The sequence below is a fragment of the Dipodomys merriami genome, unplaced genomic scaffold (assembly GCF_024711535.1).
Source record: "Dipodomys merriami isolate MVZ:Mamm:240054 unplaced genomic scaffold, mDipMer1.0.p SCAF_9, whole genome shotgun sequence".
NCBI classification, from domain to species: Eukaryota; Metazoa; Chordata; class Mammalia; order Rodentia; family Heteromyidae; genus Dipodomys; species Dipodomys merriami.
In genome coordinates, this window is record NW_027206512.1 from 38,037,894 (window position 1) to 38,052,640 (window position 14,747).

Sequence of the window (14,747 nt, forward strand, 5' to 3'; positions counted from 1 at the left end):
TGCGCAGCCTCTTATTTATTAAGCTGGATATGGGAAGCTCATGAACTTTCTTCCATGGCTGACTTGAACTACTAGCCTCCCAATCTCAGCCTCCTAAGCAGCTAGGATTATAAGTGCTCAGCCATCTTCGAGGTTTTAAAAGAACTATTGTTACCATATCACAAATATGTCATTTATTTGATTTGGTTTTTTTGTTGTTGTAGGAATGAAGGTTTGATCCCAAGTAACTATGTGACTGAGAACAAACTCACCAATTTAGAAATATATGAGTAAGTCTTTCAAAAAATGCCCTATGTTTAACCTGTGAAAAATCAGGAAGCTTCTGGTTTAGTTTTTGGTCTGTGAAAGGAAAAGAAAGTAGCACATTTGGCAGCTTTAGTCACCTCTGATCTTTATCACCACAGATTCAGAAACACCTTAAACTTATTGTTGATTTGTCTTGCATGGCCACTTTTGAAAAAAACAGTAACAGGCTGAAGCTAAGCAGTCATCTGGTACTTGTTTTACTTGATATCCTAAATGGAAAATTTTACTTTAAGAATGGAAGAATTTTCAAGGAGTAGTAAATTGGATTTACTATGTAGACCAACTCCTGTTTTGGCTCATTTTTTGATATGTTTAGAAATAGCTGAAGATAAGATGTAGGCTAGTTCTGTAGTTTAGAAGATCTTTAGCACCTGAATCAAAGTGTTGATTATCTGTGTTACAATCACAGATTCAGAAGAAGGGGGAGCACCATTTGATTTGTTCCATCTACCAGGTGTTAGTACTAGAGATAGAGCCTCAGGTGCACAGAACCTTTCCTGCCTTTAGTGAATTTAGTTTCATAGGGGCAGTGATGTGGATGGAATAGTGTGAGGGAAGAGTTTTCTGAAGAAGTGATATGCCCCTCAGTAGATGAGTGAATCAAGAAAATGTGGTAGATGTACACAATGGAATTCTATGCTTCCATCAGAAAGAACAACACCGCTCCATTTGTTAGGCAATGGAAAGACTTGGAAAAAATCATATTAAGTAAAGTAAGCCAGTCCCAAAGAAATTTAGGTCCCATAGTTTTCCTTATTTGCAATAATTAGTATACATATAGGATAATCTTATCAGAGGAGCTGAAAAGCTCAAAAACTATGTACATATATCCATATAAGACGATGCTAAGTGAAATGAATCTCAAGATATGGACACAAGAAGTCTGTCTTTATTGTTTTAAATGTACTATGTGATTTTTTGTTGTTGTTTCCTTTGTATATTATTCCCCCTATGGCATATCCCCTGTTATCACTGTACTTGATTTTGGTACCTGCATCTTGTATATACATTTGTCTGATCTGGGGAGGGGAAGGGGAACAACAAAATACTGAAACAAGGTCACAGGATGACCCATTGCAAGAAGGATACCCACTGGACAGTATATTGGAAACCAACTTTACAACTTCAGGTGGGATGTGGGGTGGAGGGGGTAGGGTGGGGAGGAGTGAGAGAGGTGGGGGAGGGAAGGGTTAGTGGGTAAGATGATCGACAAGTAATGTACTCATTACCTTACTCATGTGACGGTAACCCTCTGTATAGCATCTTTACACTACCATAAAATAAAAAAGTAAAGATGGTGAGAGGCAGTTTGGAAGGGGTTGGGAAGAAAATTCTGCCTCAGTGTGCACTTCTGATGTCTCTGGGAAATTATGTACATAGTCTTGTGGCTACTTTTTTTTTTTCAAATGGTCAGCATTACATTGTAAAAACTGAGTTCTCAGGAAGTCCTCAAACTCAAAATTTAAATTTTGATATATTATGTAGTAATCTGAATAAATTCAAACTCAGCTTACTGTTACACAAGAAATGTAATCACCAACTGACTTATGTAATTGTAGCTCCTCTGTGTGTCACCTTGTCAATAAAATAAAAAAAGAAAATAGCAAAAAAAAAAGCCCAGCAAACTCATCTTATTAAAATCCCCTTAAATAATTGTACTTATTAGCTTAGTTAGTTGAATTTACTAAAATACTTGATTTGCAGTAATAAACTACAGTAGTAAACTAGTAAACTGAATGCAGTTGGTTATCTTTTTTTTTTTTTTTGCCAGTTGTGGGGCCTAAACTCTGGGTCTGGGCGCTGTCCCTCAGCTCTTCAGCTCAAGGCTAGTGCTCTACCACTTGAGCCACGGTGCCACTTCTGGATTTTTCTGTTTAGTGGTGCTGAGGAATTGAACCCAGGGCCTCATGCATGCAAGGCAAGCGCTCTACCAATGAGCCACCTGCCCAGCCCTTGGTTGTCTTTTTAAGTACTTCACATATTGGACAGGGAAAATATACAATTGTAATAAAGTCTCATATAAGCCTTTAAAATGATCTTGAAGATCTAATACATTTTTATTGCTATTATAAGGATGATGTACAGAGGAGTTACAGTTACATAAATCAGGTAATGAGTATATTTCTTTTTGGACAATGCTACCCCTTCCCTCCCTCTCTCCCACTTTTTCCCTCCCTAATAAATTAAATTTATAAATGTGGGGAAAATTCTCTTAATTGCTGAATATCATTTAAAAGTTAAGTTTCTCCAACTTCAAAAACAAGTTTAAAATTAATCAGAGACAAAATCTAGTATAGTAGATTCTCTTAAAATTATAGATTTTAAATACCAAGCATATCGATAATCCAAAGGTTTTGTAGTATGTTTGATTTAGCTTATTATCTCTCAGGGTTAGAAAGTCAATTACTAATGGAAGCAGATCTACCTTTAAGAGCTAATGGAGTTTCTAGGCTAAAAAAAAATCAGGAACATGATACTTACGTCACATATCAGTCAGAAACCTCAGATTAGGTGTTGGACTTGAGGTATCCATATATACAGCACAATATTCGGGACAATATATACTACATACATTGGTTCATCTCAATCAAAGGTAGACATGGATTCTTTTTTTAATGTCTATAGGAGCCATGCCTCAGTTCCTGTATTCATATTACCTAATATTAGTATTAATCAATGTTGTCTAGGTATCTAAGTACTTAAATATATATTAATATATAATCCCCACATGGCAATGGTCTAGTGAGGGAAGGAAGCTAGGTGAGACATAGGATATTTAAGGTCATGATTCAGTCATGCAATCAATGGACTATTACCCTTACTAGGAGGTAATGTATTTGGGAAAGTCAGATATATTAAAGTGAATTTTAACTTCAGAAAGAGAAACAGCACTCATAAAAGCAAACAAATGCTGAGAGGAAAGAAATGGCTATTCTTAAAACTTTATGGGCCAGAGCCCAACATTTGGTGAAGACAATGTCTTCTACTCTCTCTTACTTTTTTCCCTCCCTCCCTCCCTCCCTCCTTCCCTTCTTCCCTTCCTCCCGCCCCCCTCCCTTCCTCCCTCCTTCCTTCTTTCCTTCCCTCCCTCCCTCCCTCCTTCCTCCTTCCTTCCTTCCTTCCTCCCTCCCTCCCTCCTTCCTTCCTTCCTTCCTTCCTCCCTCCCTCCCTCCCTCCTTCTTTCCTTCCTTCCTTCCTTCCTTCCTTCCTTCCTTCCCTTTCCCTCCCTCTCTTCCTCCATTCCTCTCTTCTTCTCTCTACTTTCTTTCTCCTATTCTTCTTTGTGTCTTTGTGTCTGTCTGTCTTTCTTTCTTTGCTTCTTTCTTTCTTTCTTTCTTTCTTTCTTTCTTTCTTTCTTTCTTTCTTTCTTTCTTTCTTTCTTTCTCTTCTGCTTCTTTCTTTCTTTCTCCTGTTCTTTGTGCCTTTGTGTCTATCTTTCTTTCTTTGCTTCTTTCTTCTCTCTCTCTCTCTCTCTCTCTCTCTCTCTCTCTCTCTCTCTCTCTCTCTCTCTCTCTCTCTCTCTCTCTCTCTCTCTCTCTCTCTCTCTCTTTCCTTTCCTTTCCTTTTTTTGTTTTTCTGGTACTGGGGCTTGAACTCAAGACCTAGAACTCTGGTTTGGCTTTTTCATTCAAGGCTAGAGCTTTACCAGTTGAGCTATATCTTCACTTCCAGCTTTTTGGTGGTTAATTGGAGGCAAGAGTCTCATAGACTTTTCTTCCCACCTAGCTTCAAATCTCAGTCCTTGGACTTTAGCTAGACTTACAGGTGTGAGCCACTAGTGCCTGGGGACAGTGTCTGTTTCATTTTTTAAAATATAATTTTATTGTTATTATTAAGGTGTTGTACAGAGGGATTGCTATTATTCATTTCAGGGGATATATACAACAATGTCTTCTTAATCACCTTTGTAGGATTTTATATGACATTAACTCATTTAAAATTATATGTACCTAGTAATTGCATGTCAGAAAATTGAATTGAGTTAGGAAAGAAAGAGCTAGCATTGGCTTGAAATTAGTAAAATTATATTGACAATTACTAAATCTGCTCAACGGATCCATTGTCATACACTTATTTATCATGATGTAAGAAGTTATAACTTTCTAAGATCAAGTCTAAAGAAAGGTCATTAAAATATGTATGACAGTATGCTTTATTTTCCTGGAAAAACATCATTTCTGTTGCTTTTACAGATGGTACCACAGAAACATTACCCGAAATCAGGCAGAACATCTGCTGAGACAACAGGTAATTCAATGTATTCATGAGTAAGTCTGCGAGAGTTTTCTTAAGTTCTGAGAAAGGTACACAATAAAGACTTTAACAGACTAAGGGTGAATTGTTTCTTTTTTTTTTCTTTCTACTTTTAAAGTAGAACATGTTTTCTGATAAGTTGTAAAAAAAAGGACATATTTTCATCAGATGATGTTTGTCTTTTTTTTTTCTTTCTACTTTTAAAGTAGAACATGTTTTCTGATAAGTTGTAAAAAAAAGGACATATTTTCATCAGATGATGTTTGTCTTTGACTTATAATTTCAGAAATACATTTGCTCCCAAATGATTTCTGCACCAACATATTGAGACTCCTTCATTCATCTGGACATGCTTTCTGCCAGTAGAGGCCATATTTGAGTTGGCCATATAACCTTTGCATCAAAGGCAATTCATGTCGGCTTAGTCTAGCTTTGTGAATTTAGCTTAGGCTCATTGAAAACAGGAATAGAGAAAAAAAAATACATGGTGCTTTAGTTTCGTTGTTCTTTGGAAACCATATGGTGAGTCAAGCAGCCAAAATATGCAACTCAGATCAAAACAACCCATGTAGGTCAAACCAAAGCAAAAATGCTGTATTGTAAAGTTCCAACTGTCAGAAAATACAGAGAACTACAGAGTGAAATGTAGATGCTAGGTGCAGGGCATTATGTCATTATGCAGCATCATTGGATGTTGAGGAAATCTAGAAATGCGAATGAGAATCAGTTCTGTAACAAAAACTGCAATACTCATAATGGCTCAGAACACAGGGAGGGGGCACTTTCTAGTGGAGGGATGGCCAGAGGGTGGGGGACAAAGGCGCAGCTGCCGGTGATGGAGGGGTGATCATATAGGTAGGCGTCTGACCAGTGGTTTGTTCAACATGGAGAATCATTAACATGATTAATAGTAATGACAATCACAAAGGAGATCTATGTATGTCAATTTTATTTTGTTTGTGTATTCTGGTCCTGAAGATTGAATTCAGGGCCGGATCACTATCCCTTAGTGATGTTCAAACTCTTAAACCACTCCTCCACTTCTGGTTTTATAACTTTTAACTAGAAATAAGACCCTTTCTGCCCAGGCTGCCTTTGAATCAAGATCCTCAGGTGTCTACCCCTTGAATAGCTAGTATTACAGTTAAAAGACTATACTAGCATTATAGAATAAGTCCAAGGACATGCATTCTAACTTTTCTTCAATCTCTGGCATAGTTGATATTGGATAGAAGTCATTTGCTTCTGGAAGGTTTTGGTGTATTTCTTTAGTAAATAATCTAGACTGTTGATAAAAATAGGTAGGCTTAAAACTGGGGGGAAGAGTGAAGAGGTGACACTGCTCAAAAAGAAATTAACTCATCACTTGACTTATGTAACTGTAATCCCTCTGTATATAGCCTTTACAATAAAAATTAATAACAACAACAAAAAACAAAGCCAACATTCAAAAAGAATAGGTAGATTTGACTACTGAATTAATTGTCTTCTGGAGAGTTTGATAATTTATAATTGCCTACTGAGTTGTCTATTTTTATATTTACATTCAAAATTATTATATACATTATACTAATAACTTAGTATTTATTTTGTTTCCTATTTCAAGAGTCAATATGTTCATATGGTCTAAAAATCAGAAGGTTTTGTAATTTTTTTATCCTTGTTCCCAAGCCACAAATTACTTTTCTCATAAAGTCATCATTAGCTTATTTTGTATCCTTTCTGATATGTTTAATATATGCAGAAGTAAGCAAAATATATTTTCTTTTTAATTTTTTAACTTTAATATTATTTTGTTGTAAAGGTGATGTACAGAGGGGTTATAGTTACATAAGTAAGGTAAAGAGTACATTTCTTGTCAAACATTGTTACCCCCTCTCTTGTTTTTCTCTCAATATCCCTCCCCGAGACTCCCCTACCCATCAAGTTGTAAAATTCATTTCCAACATAGTGTCTTGTGAGTATCACTGTTGCATTGGCAAATATAAATTTTTATGTCACTATCTTTAGCTAAGTGGTGGCATATTGAATATACTCTTCTATACATTTTTTTCACTCGATATATATTGAGAATATCTCCATATCAATACACAAAAGTATCTTCATGAGACAGAATAGCTATCACCTTTATTTCCAACTACTTAGGAGGCAGAGATAGGATCATCAGTGTTCAAGTCAAGCCCAGGCAAAAATCAGACCCTATCTTAAAAAACAAACCTGTTGTGGTGTCTCACACCTATAATCCCAGATATTCAGGAGGTAGAAGAAAGAGGATAATGGTCTGAGGCTAATCCCTCACAAAAGTACAAGACTAAAATAAACTAAAGCCAAAAGGGCTGGGAGTATGTCTCAAGTGGTAAAGATGCTTGCCTAGCAATGTGAGGTTCTGAATTCAAACCTAGGTATCATCCAGTTCATTTTTTGTTCTCAGTAGTGTTCCTTAGTTTGAATACAGGGCAATTCTTTTTAAAATCGGTTGTGGGGTTTGAACTCTGGGCCTGGGCACTGTCCCTCAGCTCTTCAGCTCAAGGCTAACAAGCTACCACTTGAGCCACAGTGCCACTTCTGGTTTTCTGGTGGTTTATTGGAGATGAGTCTCATGGATTTTCCTGCCCAGGCTGGCTTTGAACCATGATTCTTAGATCTCAGCCTCCTGATTAGCTAGGATTACAGGCATGAGCCAAGGGCATCTGGCTGAATACAGGACAATTTTTAAAACCAATTAAATTTAGTAGTATACATTCTTTTGTTGTTGAAATAACACTGCCATCAATAACATACAAACATCTCCTCCCTCCCCACCCCAACAAAGTTAGAGAGACTTGGTGTCAGAAGGAATGTAGACTTCTAATTTTTCTTAGATGTTAAAATGCTCCCATGGGGGTTATACAAGCTTATAGTCTCTATCAGAAATATATGGATGCTTGTTTTCCCACAACCTTTTAGACAGCGTTTTATATGAAACATCTGGGGCTCCTTCTCTGTCATCTCATCTCTGTGAGCATTTGATTTGAATTTCTCTTAGTTTAGGGGTGTTGTGTTTTTCATATGTCACATCTGATATACTTGTATTCCCCTGTTGTAAACTGTTCATATGCTATGTATGGTTTTCTATTAGATTTTTTATTCTTTCCTCAGAAATCATAGGACCTATGTAGCTCTAGATCTATGTAGTTCTATGAAGGAAATGGAACTTGAGCCACAATGCCACTTCTGATTTTCTAGTGGTTAATTGGAGATAAGACTCTGACAGACTTTCCTGCCTGGGCTGGCTTTGAACCTCGATCCCCAGATCTCAGCCTCCTGAGTAGCTAGGATTACAGACATGAGCCACTGGTGCCTGGCTCTCCCAGGTGTTTCTTGATTACTCTGGTGAATTTATTTTATCCATTTATATCTTTGATCCATTCATACTTTGTGTGTGTGTGTGTGTGTATGTGTGTGTGTGTGTGTGTGTGTGTGTGTGTGTGCGCGCGCACGCGTGTATGGCTTGAATTTAGGAGTCTGGGTGCTGTCCCTTTGCTTTTTTGCTTAAGACTGGCACTCTATCAATTGAACCACAGATCTACTTCTGGCTTTTTGATGGTTAATTGGAGGTAAGAGTCTCCTGAACTTTCCTGTCCAGGCTGGCTTCAAACCGCAATCTCAGATTTCAGCGTCCTGGGTAGCTAGGATTACATTTATAACTTGTTTGGTAAAGAATATAGGTCTGGGGCTGGGAAGGTAGCTCAGTGGTAGAGCGCTTGCCTTGCATGCCAGAGGCCCTAGGTTCGATTCCTTAGCACCACATAAGCAAAAAGAAAAAAGCCGGAAGTGGCGCTGTGGCTCAAGTGGTAGAGCGTTAGCCTTGAGCTGAAGAGCTGAGGGACAGTGCCCAGGCCCAGAGTTCAAGCCCCATGACTGGACCCCCCCCCCAAAAAAAGAATATAGGTCTGGCTTTATTATTTTTTCTAGATGATTTCCAAATGTTTACCTTATCTGCATTAATATGAGTTGTTTTCATTATAAACACAATTCCTATTTAAGATTTCATCTGGACTTCCTATTTAATTTCCTTGGTCAACCTGTTCATGTATTACAGTGATTTTTTTTTTTTTGGTGGGGATCTCTGGAGCTTCCACTCAGGGCCTGGGTGCTATCTGTGGGCTATTATGCTCAAAGCCAGGACTCTACAACTTGAGCCACAGCTCCACGTCTGGCTCTTTGGTGGTTAATTAGAGATAAGAGTCACACAGACTTTTCTGCCTAGGTTGGCTTTGAACCGTAATTTTCAGATCTCAACTTCTTGAGTAGCTCGGATAATAGGCATGAGCCATTGACCCCTGGCTTTGCACTGATTTTTAAATGCTGAGGATTTCTGTGGTGTGGTTAGCTTCCCTGATTATTTTTAGAATTACATTGCCTCATGAAAATGAGACATTTCAGGAAAGATCATTTCAGGAAAAAAAAAAAAAAAAACATTTAAGGCACTGGAAATCAATAGTGTTTAGGAGACGTGTTTCTTTCCTTCTTTCCTTCCTTCTTTCCTTCCTTCCTTCCTTCTTTCTTTCTTTCTTTCTTTCTTTCTTTCTTTCTTTCTTTCTTTCTTTCTTTCTTTCTTTCTTTCTTTCTTTCTTTCTTTCCTCTCTTTTTATCGGTCATTGGGCTTGAACTCTAGGCTTGGGCACTGTCCCTGTGCTCTTCAGCTCAAGGCGAGCACTCTACCACTTAAGCCACAGTGCCACTTCCAGTTTTCTAGTGGTTTACTGGAGATAAGAGTTTCATGGACTTTCCTGCCTGGGCTGGCTTTGAACCATGATCCTCAGATCTCAGCCTCCTAGGATCTCAGCTAGGATTACAGGCGTGAGCCACCAGCCCCAGTGACTTGTTTCTTTTAGGACCAAGCTCTCATTATTTATACAGAAAAAAATTATTTGACTACCACCAATAGTTCAAGCAGCTTTTAAAAATAAATTTATTGTTTTGTTATCAATAAACAAAAGAAATAAGAATAAGCATATCTCACTTAATAAATTAGGATAAGAACAACAAACCTAAGTAAAATAAAAGAAATTAATAAATATCAAAAGAAAAGATAATAAATTATTAAAGATAATATGGTAAAACTAGTAATTAAGTTCAATGTGTTCTTGATAAGGGATAAACAATACTGTTAGTTAACTGATTAAATAACAAATAGTGAAAATCTATTGTGAATAAATCACAAGGTAGAAACAATCAAGAATTCAGAAAAACATTAAAAATTTACTTGATTCTATTCAATAGGTTTGAAAATATTGAATTCAGTGGATAATGAACTAACAAATCCAAACTTTATCAAAATTTAATCCAAAAGAACTAAAAATCTCTCTTTTTTTGATGTAGGATCTTGCTAAATATTCCAGGTTGATCTTGAACTCTTTATTGACCAGCTATTTTTATCTGTTTTCTTGATCAATAGAACAAAAACAACTAAATAGTAGTAGTTACAAGGTTATCAAATACAGAACTTAAAAGACACATATTCTAAAAATACATATCACAAAATATGTATTAAAAGTATGTATTATGACAATGACATTGCAAAATGACTTTTAAACCCATAAGGGAGATTATATGTACTTATCTAAAAATCTTATTCTGCATAGAAAATTACATACAGTAAATCAGTATAGCTTTGGTTTTCATTGGCAAATTGTTTAAGGAGGAATAAATGTGTACAATGAATATATTGTTTTGTAGGCTAAAGAAGGTGCATTTATTGTCAGAGATTCAAGACACTTGGGATCCTACACAATTTCTGTGTTTATAAAAGCGAGAAGGTAAGCAATTGTAAATTTGGTTGCTTTAGGGATAGTGCCTGGGACAATAACTTCTTTTCTTTTCAATGGGAACACTGGGGTGAGATGGCTGATCTAAGTTAGGGCGTCAGTCCATGTTGCATCTCTGGTACACTCTGTGTCACTTTGAGTAGGTCACACAACTGCCTTCATCTTCCTCTTTCTTAGTCACCAAGTGAGGCAGTACTAGGGGCTGTGGGTATGTTCCGCAGCTCAGAGAGCTTCCTGTGTTATTCTACCTGAAGATGTGCTTTGGTTGTGGGGACTTGCAGGCCCCATGGCTAGACCAGAGCACCTGAAACCTAGCATCCCAAACTGGGCGCTGGTGGCTCACGCCTGTAATCCTAGCTACTCAGGAGGCTGAGGTCTGAGGATCATGGTTCAAAGCCAGCCCGGGCAGGAGAGACCGTGAGACTCCTATCTCCAATAAACCACCAGAAAACTGGAAGTGGCGCTGTAGCTCAAGTGGTAGAGTGCTCACCTTGAGCTGAGGGACACCACCCAGGGCCAGAGTTAAAGCCCCATGACTGATCCAAAAAAAAAAAAAAAAAAAGAAACCTAGCATCCCAGGAGAAATCCTTCAACAAGTGGTGGGAGCTGGTGGATAAACATCTACACTTCCTTATACTTCAGTGAGACAATTCTGAGGTGTATTCCCAGTTCCAGGCTTCTATAGATTTCTAGAAGAATGGAGCCCCAGGAGTGCATGTCATACAACCTGCTCAGTAATGTACCCTATAGTGTGTTTCTTGCCTTCCTGTTCTCAAACTTCCAATCCCTGCTAGTGCATTTGCTCACTTATTTAACTAATAGTTGACATTCAATAAATATTTCTATACCTTCTATGATAAATACCACTTGCTTGGACATTGGATTTGTCTTCTAGGCTGAAGTTTATATTTGAATCTAAGGTGCCAATGAGAGGTTAAATAATTTTGCTGAGCAGACATTGTTGAGTGGACCATTTGTTTTCTCCAATTCATACTGTTGCTACAATGAGAATTTGAGAATAGGCATCTTGTTACTTAATGAGTTAGCTTAGTTCTAAAATTGCTTGTCTAGTAATTCATATTTTATTGATTACAGAAATACCGAGGCTACAATAAAACATTATCAGATTAAAAGGAATGACACAGGGCAGTGGTATGTGGCAGAAAGACACCCTTTTCCATCCATCCCGGAGCTGATCAGGTATCACCAGCTCAATGCAGCTGGTAAGTGAATGCTCAGGAGAGCTGGGAAGCTGGGCCTTCCTAGCAAATGAATTCTCGGTGTCAAATATTCCACCAAGACAAATTTACGTTATAGAAATAGCCTAAGAGCTTGAGATAGAATGTTTCCAGGGCAGGTTTTTTTCCCTCATTGGTATGCTTTTGTGAGTTGAGTTTTTATGTTTCTATCAGGTTCAAAATAAAAGGATCAATGACAGAGACACAAGTCTGTACATTTGTTCTGGAAATTTACATGGGGATAAATGTAAACAGGATTTTCAATACCTAAATAATGATGTCTCCTTTTTTTCCATAAATCTGCTCCTTACTTTAGATAGTTGCAATAGAAAGTTACCTTTAACTCTTGCATTTGCTCTTCTTTCTTGTTGGAGAACAGGAAAGCTGTATAGAACGCATCTTTCATAGCTGCACATTGAGCTAAGTATGCCAGAGGAGTATTTGGCCATCTTCCCCAGAGATTGTTCACTGCCATTCTTACTTGTGCAATCCTTTCATCTGCAGAAAAATATGGGCTTCCAGAAATTTCTCCCACAGACTTTTTTGTCTATCGTAGAGAGATAGAGCACCATTAGTCCATTAGTAGCGATTCCTATTACAAGTGCATCTGGGCTTTCACCCAGCCTATATTGGACCACTTGAGCTTCAATACATGACAGAATTTGAAACCCACTGTAACCTCCATGTAGTTTTGGCTTTTTATCATGTGATGCTCTTTCAGATTTCATTCATACAAAAGCTGTTTGGCCAAAATAGTCACTTTTATAAAGAGGCCATTTTCCCATTATATTGATCCTAAACATCAGGAATAAATCCAAGGAAATTTGTCTCTACTGATGGGATTTTTCACATGGGTTTCCAGACAGTCAAATAGGATTTGGTTGGAAAGAATGAGACCCAGGAGACTATAGCTATGGCTGAAGATAGATACCTTCCAGATTACTAAACCAATTCAGGGTTTTCTCCTTTACATCTTTCTTCCTTCTTCTTTCAAAGAGAATGTTTAAGAAAGTGTATTTATGTGATGAAGGCAAAAAAAGAGTATCAGGCTGTGCACACATTAAAAGATGTGAATAGTGTATTATCTATTTTGTTGTTGGTGGTGATGGTCATAAGGCTTGAACTCTGGGGCCTGGGCACTGTTCCTGAACTCTTCAGCTCAAGGTGAATGCTCTACCACTTGAGCCACAGAGCCACTTCATGTTTTCTGGTGGTTAATTGAAGATAAGAGTCTCATAGCCTTTCCTGCCTGGGCTGGCTTTGATCCGCAATCCTCAGATCTCAGCCTCTTGAGTAGCTAGGATTATAAACACCAGGGCCCAGCTGAATAGTATATTATTAAGTTACAAAATTCAGAGCAGTCTATTTTACATTAGCCATTTGGAGGTGAAACTAAGATCTGCTAGAAGAAGCCTCTATGTCTTCGAAGTGGCTGGGAAATATTCTTTTTTGGTTTCTGAGCTTTAGAATTCTTTTCAAGACCAGTTCCTAATATCCTCTGCCCTATCAGAAAATCACCTGACTATCTATTTTACAGAGAAAATGGAAGGTACAAGCTCCTTCTCCTGCTACTTTTCCAACATGCTTTCATGCGTATCCCCTCCAACAGTAATGAGTCTGGCTCTTGTCCTCATGACTCCTCTCCTACTAGAATGCTTCCCACCCACTTCTCTCCTGAAGCTCTTCCATTGCTTTTTTTTTGCCACTCCTAAGGCTTGAACTCAGGGCCTGGGCACTGTCTGAGCTTCTAGGCTAACAGTCCACTACTTGAGCCACAGCGTCACTTCTGGCTTTTTTTTTGTTTATGTGGTACTGAGGAGTTGAACCTAGGGTTTCATGCATGCTAGGCAAGCACTCTACCATTAAGCCACATTCCCAGCCCTCTTCCATTGCTTTTGATCATCTCCCTTCACCTATATAGATGCTTGACTTTATTACTATAAAGGCAAAACCAAAACGCTTTCTTGAACCATTTTTCTTTTTAGACGTTGCTCTTTTTAAGTTGCATATTTGAAAAAAATGGGTTCCATATCCATTCCTCACTTTCCGTGTACTTTGTAAATACTTGCAATCTGGCATCTGCATCTACAGCTCCATGTTTTAACCAATGACTCCTACATGAGTACAGACAGTGTTGCTTTTTTAGTTTTTATGTATTCAGGTTTGTCTGCTACATTTGGCAATGCCATGCCTTGAACCTGTCTGCTCCATAGATGTTTTGACAGGGCCTTGTCTTGGGAGTCTCTTACTCATTATTCCTTATGGGTTTCACAGTGTGTCCCTCTATTCTTTCCTAAACACTGTGTTTTTCCCTGGTTCATCCCTGATTGTTTTTCTTCTTACCCCAGGCTTTTCTTTTTGTATACTTCTACCTGATAGATATAGACCCTCAGAATCCCTGGGACTTGAACTTCAAGTTCACATAGCATGTAGAATGATTCATTGTCTACCATCACTCTTCTTCCATATTGACTTCCTCCTCTTCTTCTTCCTTTTCTTTTTCTATTGTTGTTTGTCATAGGACTTGAACTTGGGGCCTGGGCTCTGTCCCTGAGCTTTTTTTTGCTCAAGGCTAGCACTCTACCACTTTGAACCACAGTGCCACTTCCAGTTTTCTGGTAGTTATTTGGAGATAAGAGTCTCATGGACTCTCCTCCTTGGACTGGCTTCAAACTGTGATCCTCAGATCTCAGGCTCCTGAGTAGCTAACATTATAGTCATGAGCTACTACTAATACTGGCCATCCTCTTGTTGTTTATCTAAAGTAGTGGTATCACCCTCCAGCCAATTAAAGAGGTTGGAAGCATAAGAGTGGTTTTTATTCTTCTTAACAGTTAACTTTTTTATTAATTATCAAATGTAATCAATTTCATATCCTAAATATGTTTCCTATAAGCCCCTACTTTCCCTGCCTAGTAGTACTGCCCTAATGATTGTATCAGTCTCAACTCCTCTCATTATCTTCAAAGTTCATTTTCCCCTGACCGACCTCTGTGCTCTCAAAATTGGAATATGAGTCAGGTGCCAAGGCTTATGTCTGTAATGCTTACTTCTTAAAGAGGATTGCAGTTGGAGGTTAACTGGGACATCACTTTGCAAGACTTCAAATCAACCAGTAGCTGAATGCAGTGGTGTGTGC

The 14,747-nt window shown here is 38.1% G+C and overlaps 1 protein-coding gene across 1 annotated transcript in view; it reads left to right on the top strand.

Annotated features, from left to right (window-relative positions):
- Positions 1-14,747, top strand: part of Txk (TXK tyrosine kinase) — a 44,413-nt gene that overhangs the window by 4,193 nt on the left and 25,473 nt on the right. The window contains exons 4-7 of the mRNA XM_070013006.1: positions 204-269; positions 4,500-4,554; positions 10,282-10,361; positions 11,466-11,593. Coding sequence (XP_069869107.1) covers positions 204-269; positions 4,500-4,554; positions 10,282-10,361; positions 11,466-11,593 — 329 coding nt within the window. The remainder of the gene's footprint in view (positions 1-203; positions 270-4,499; positions 4,555-10,281; positions 10,362-11,465; positions 11,594-14,747) is intronic.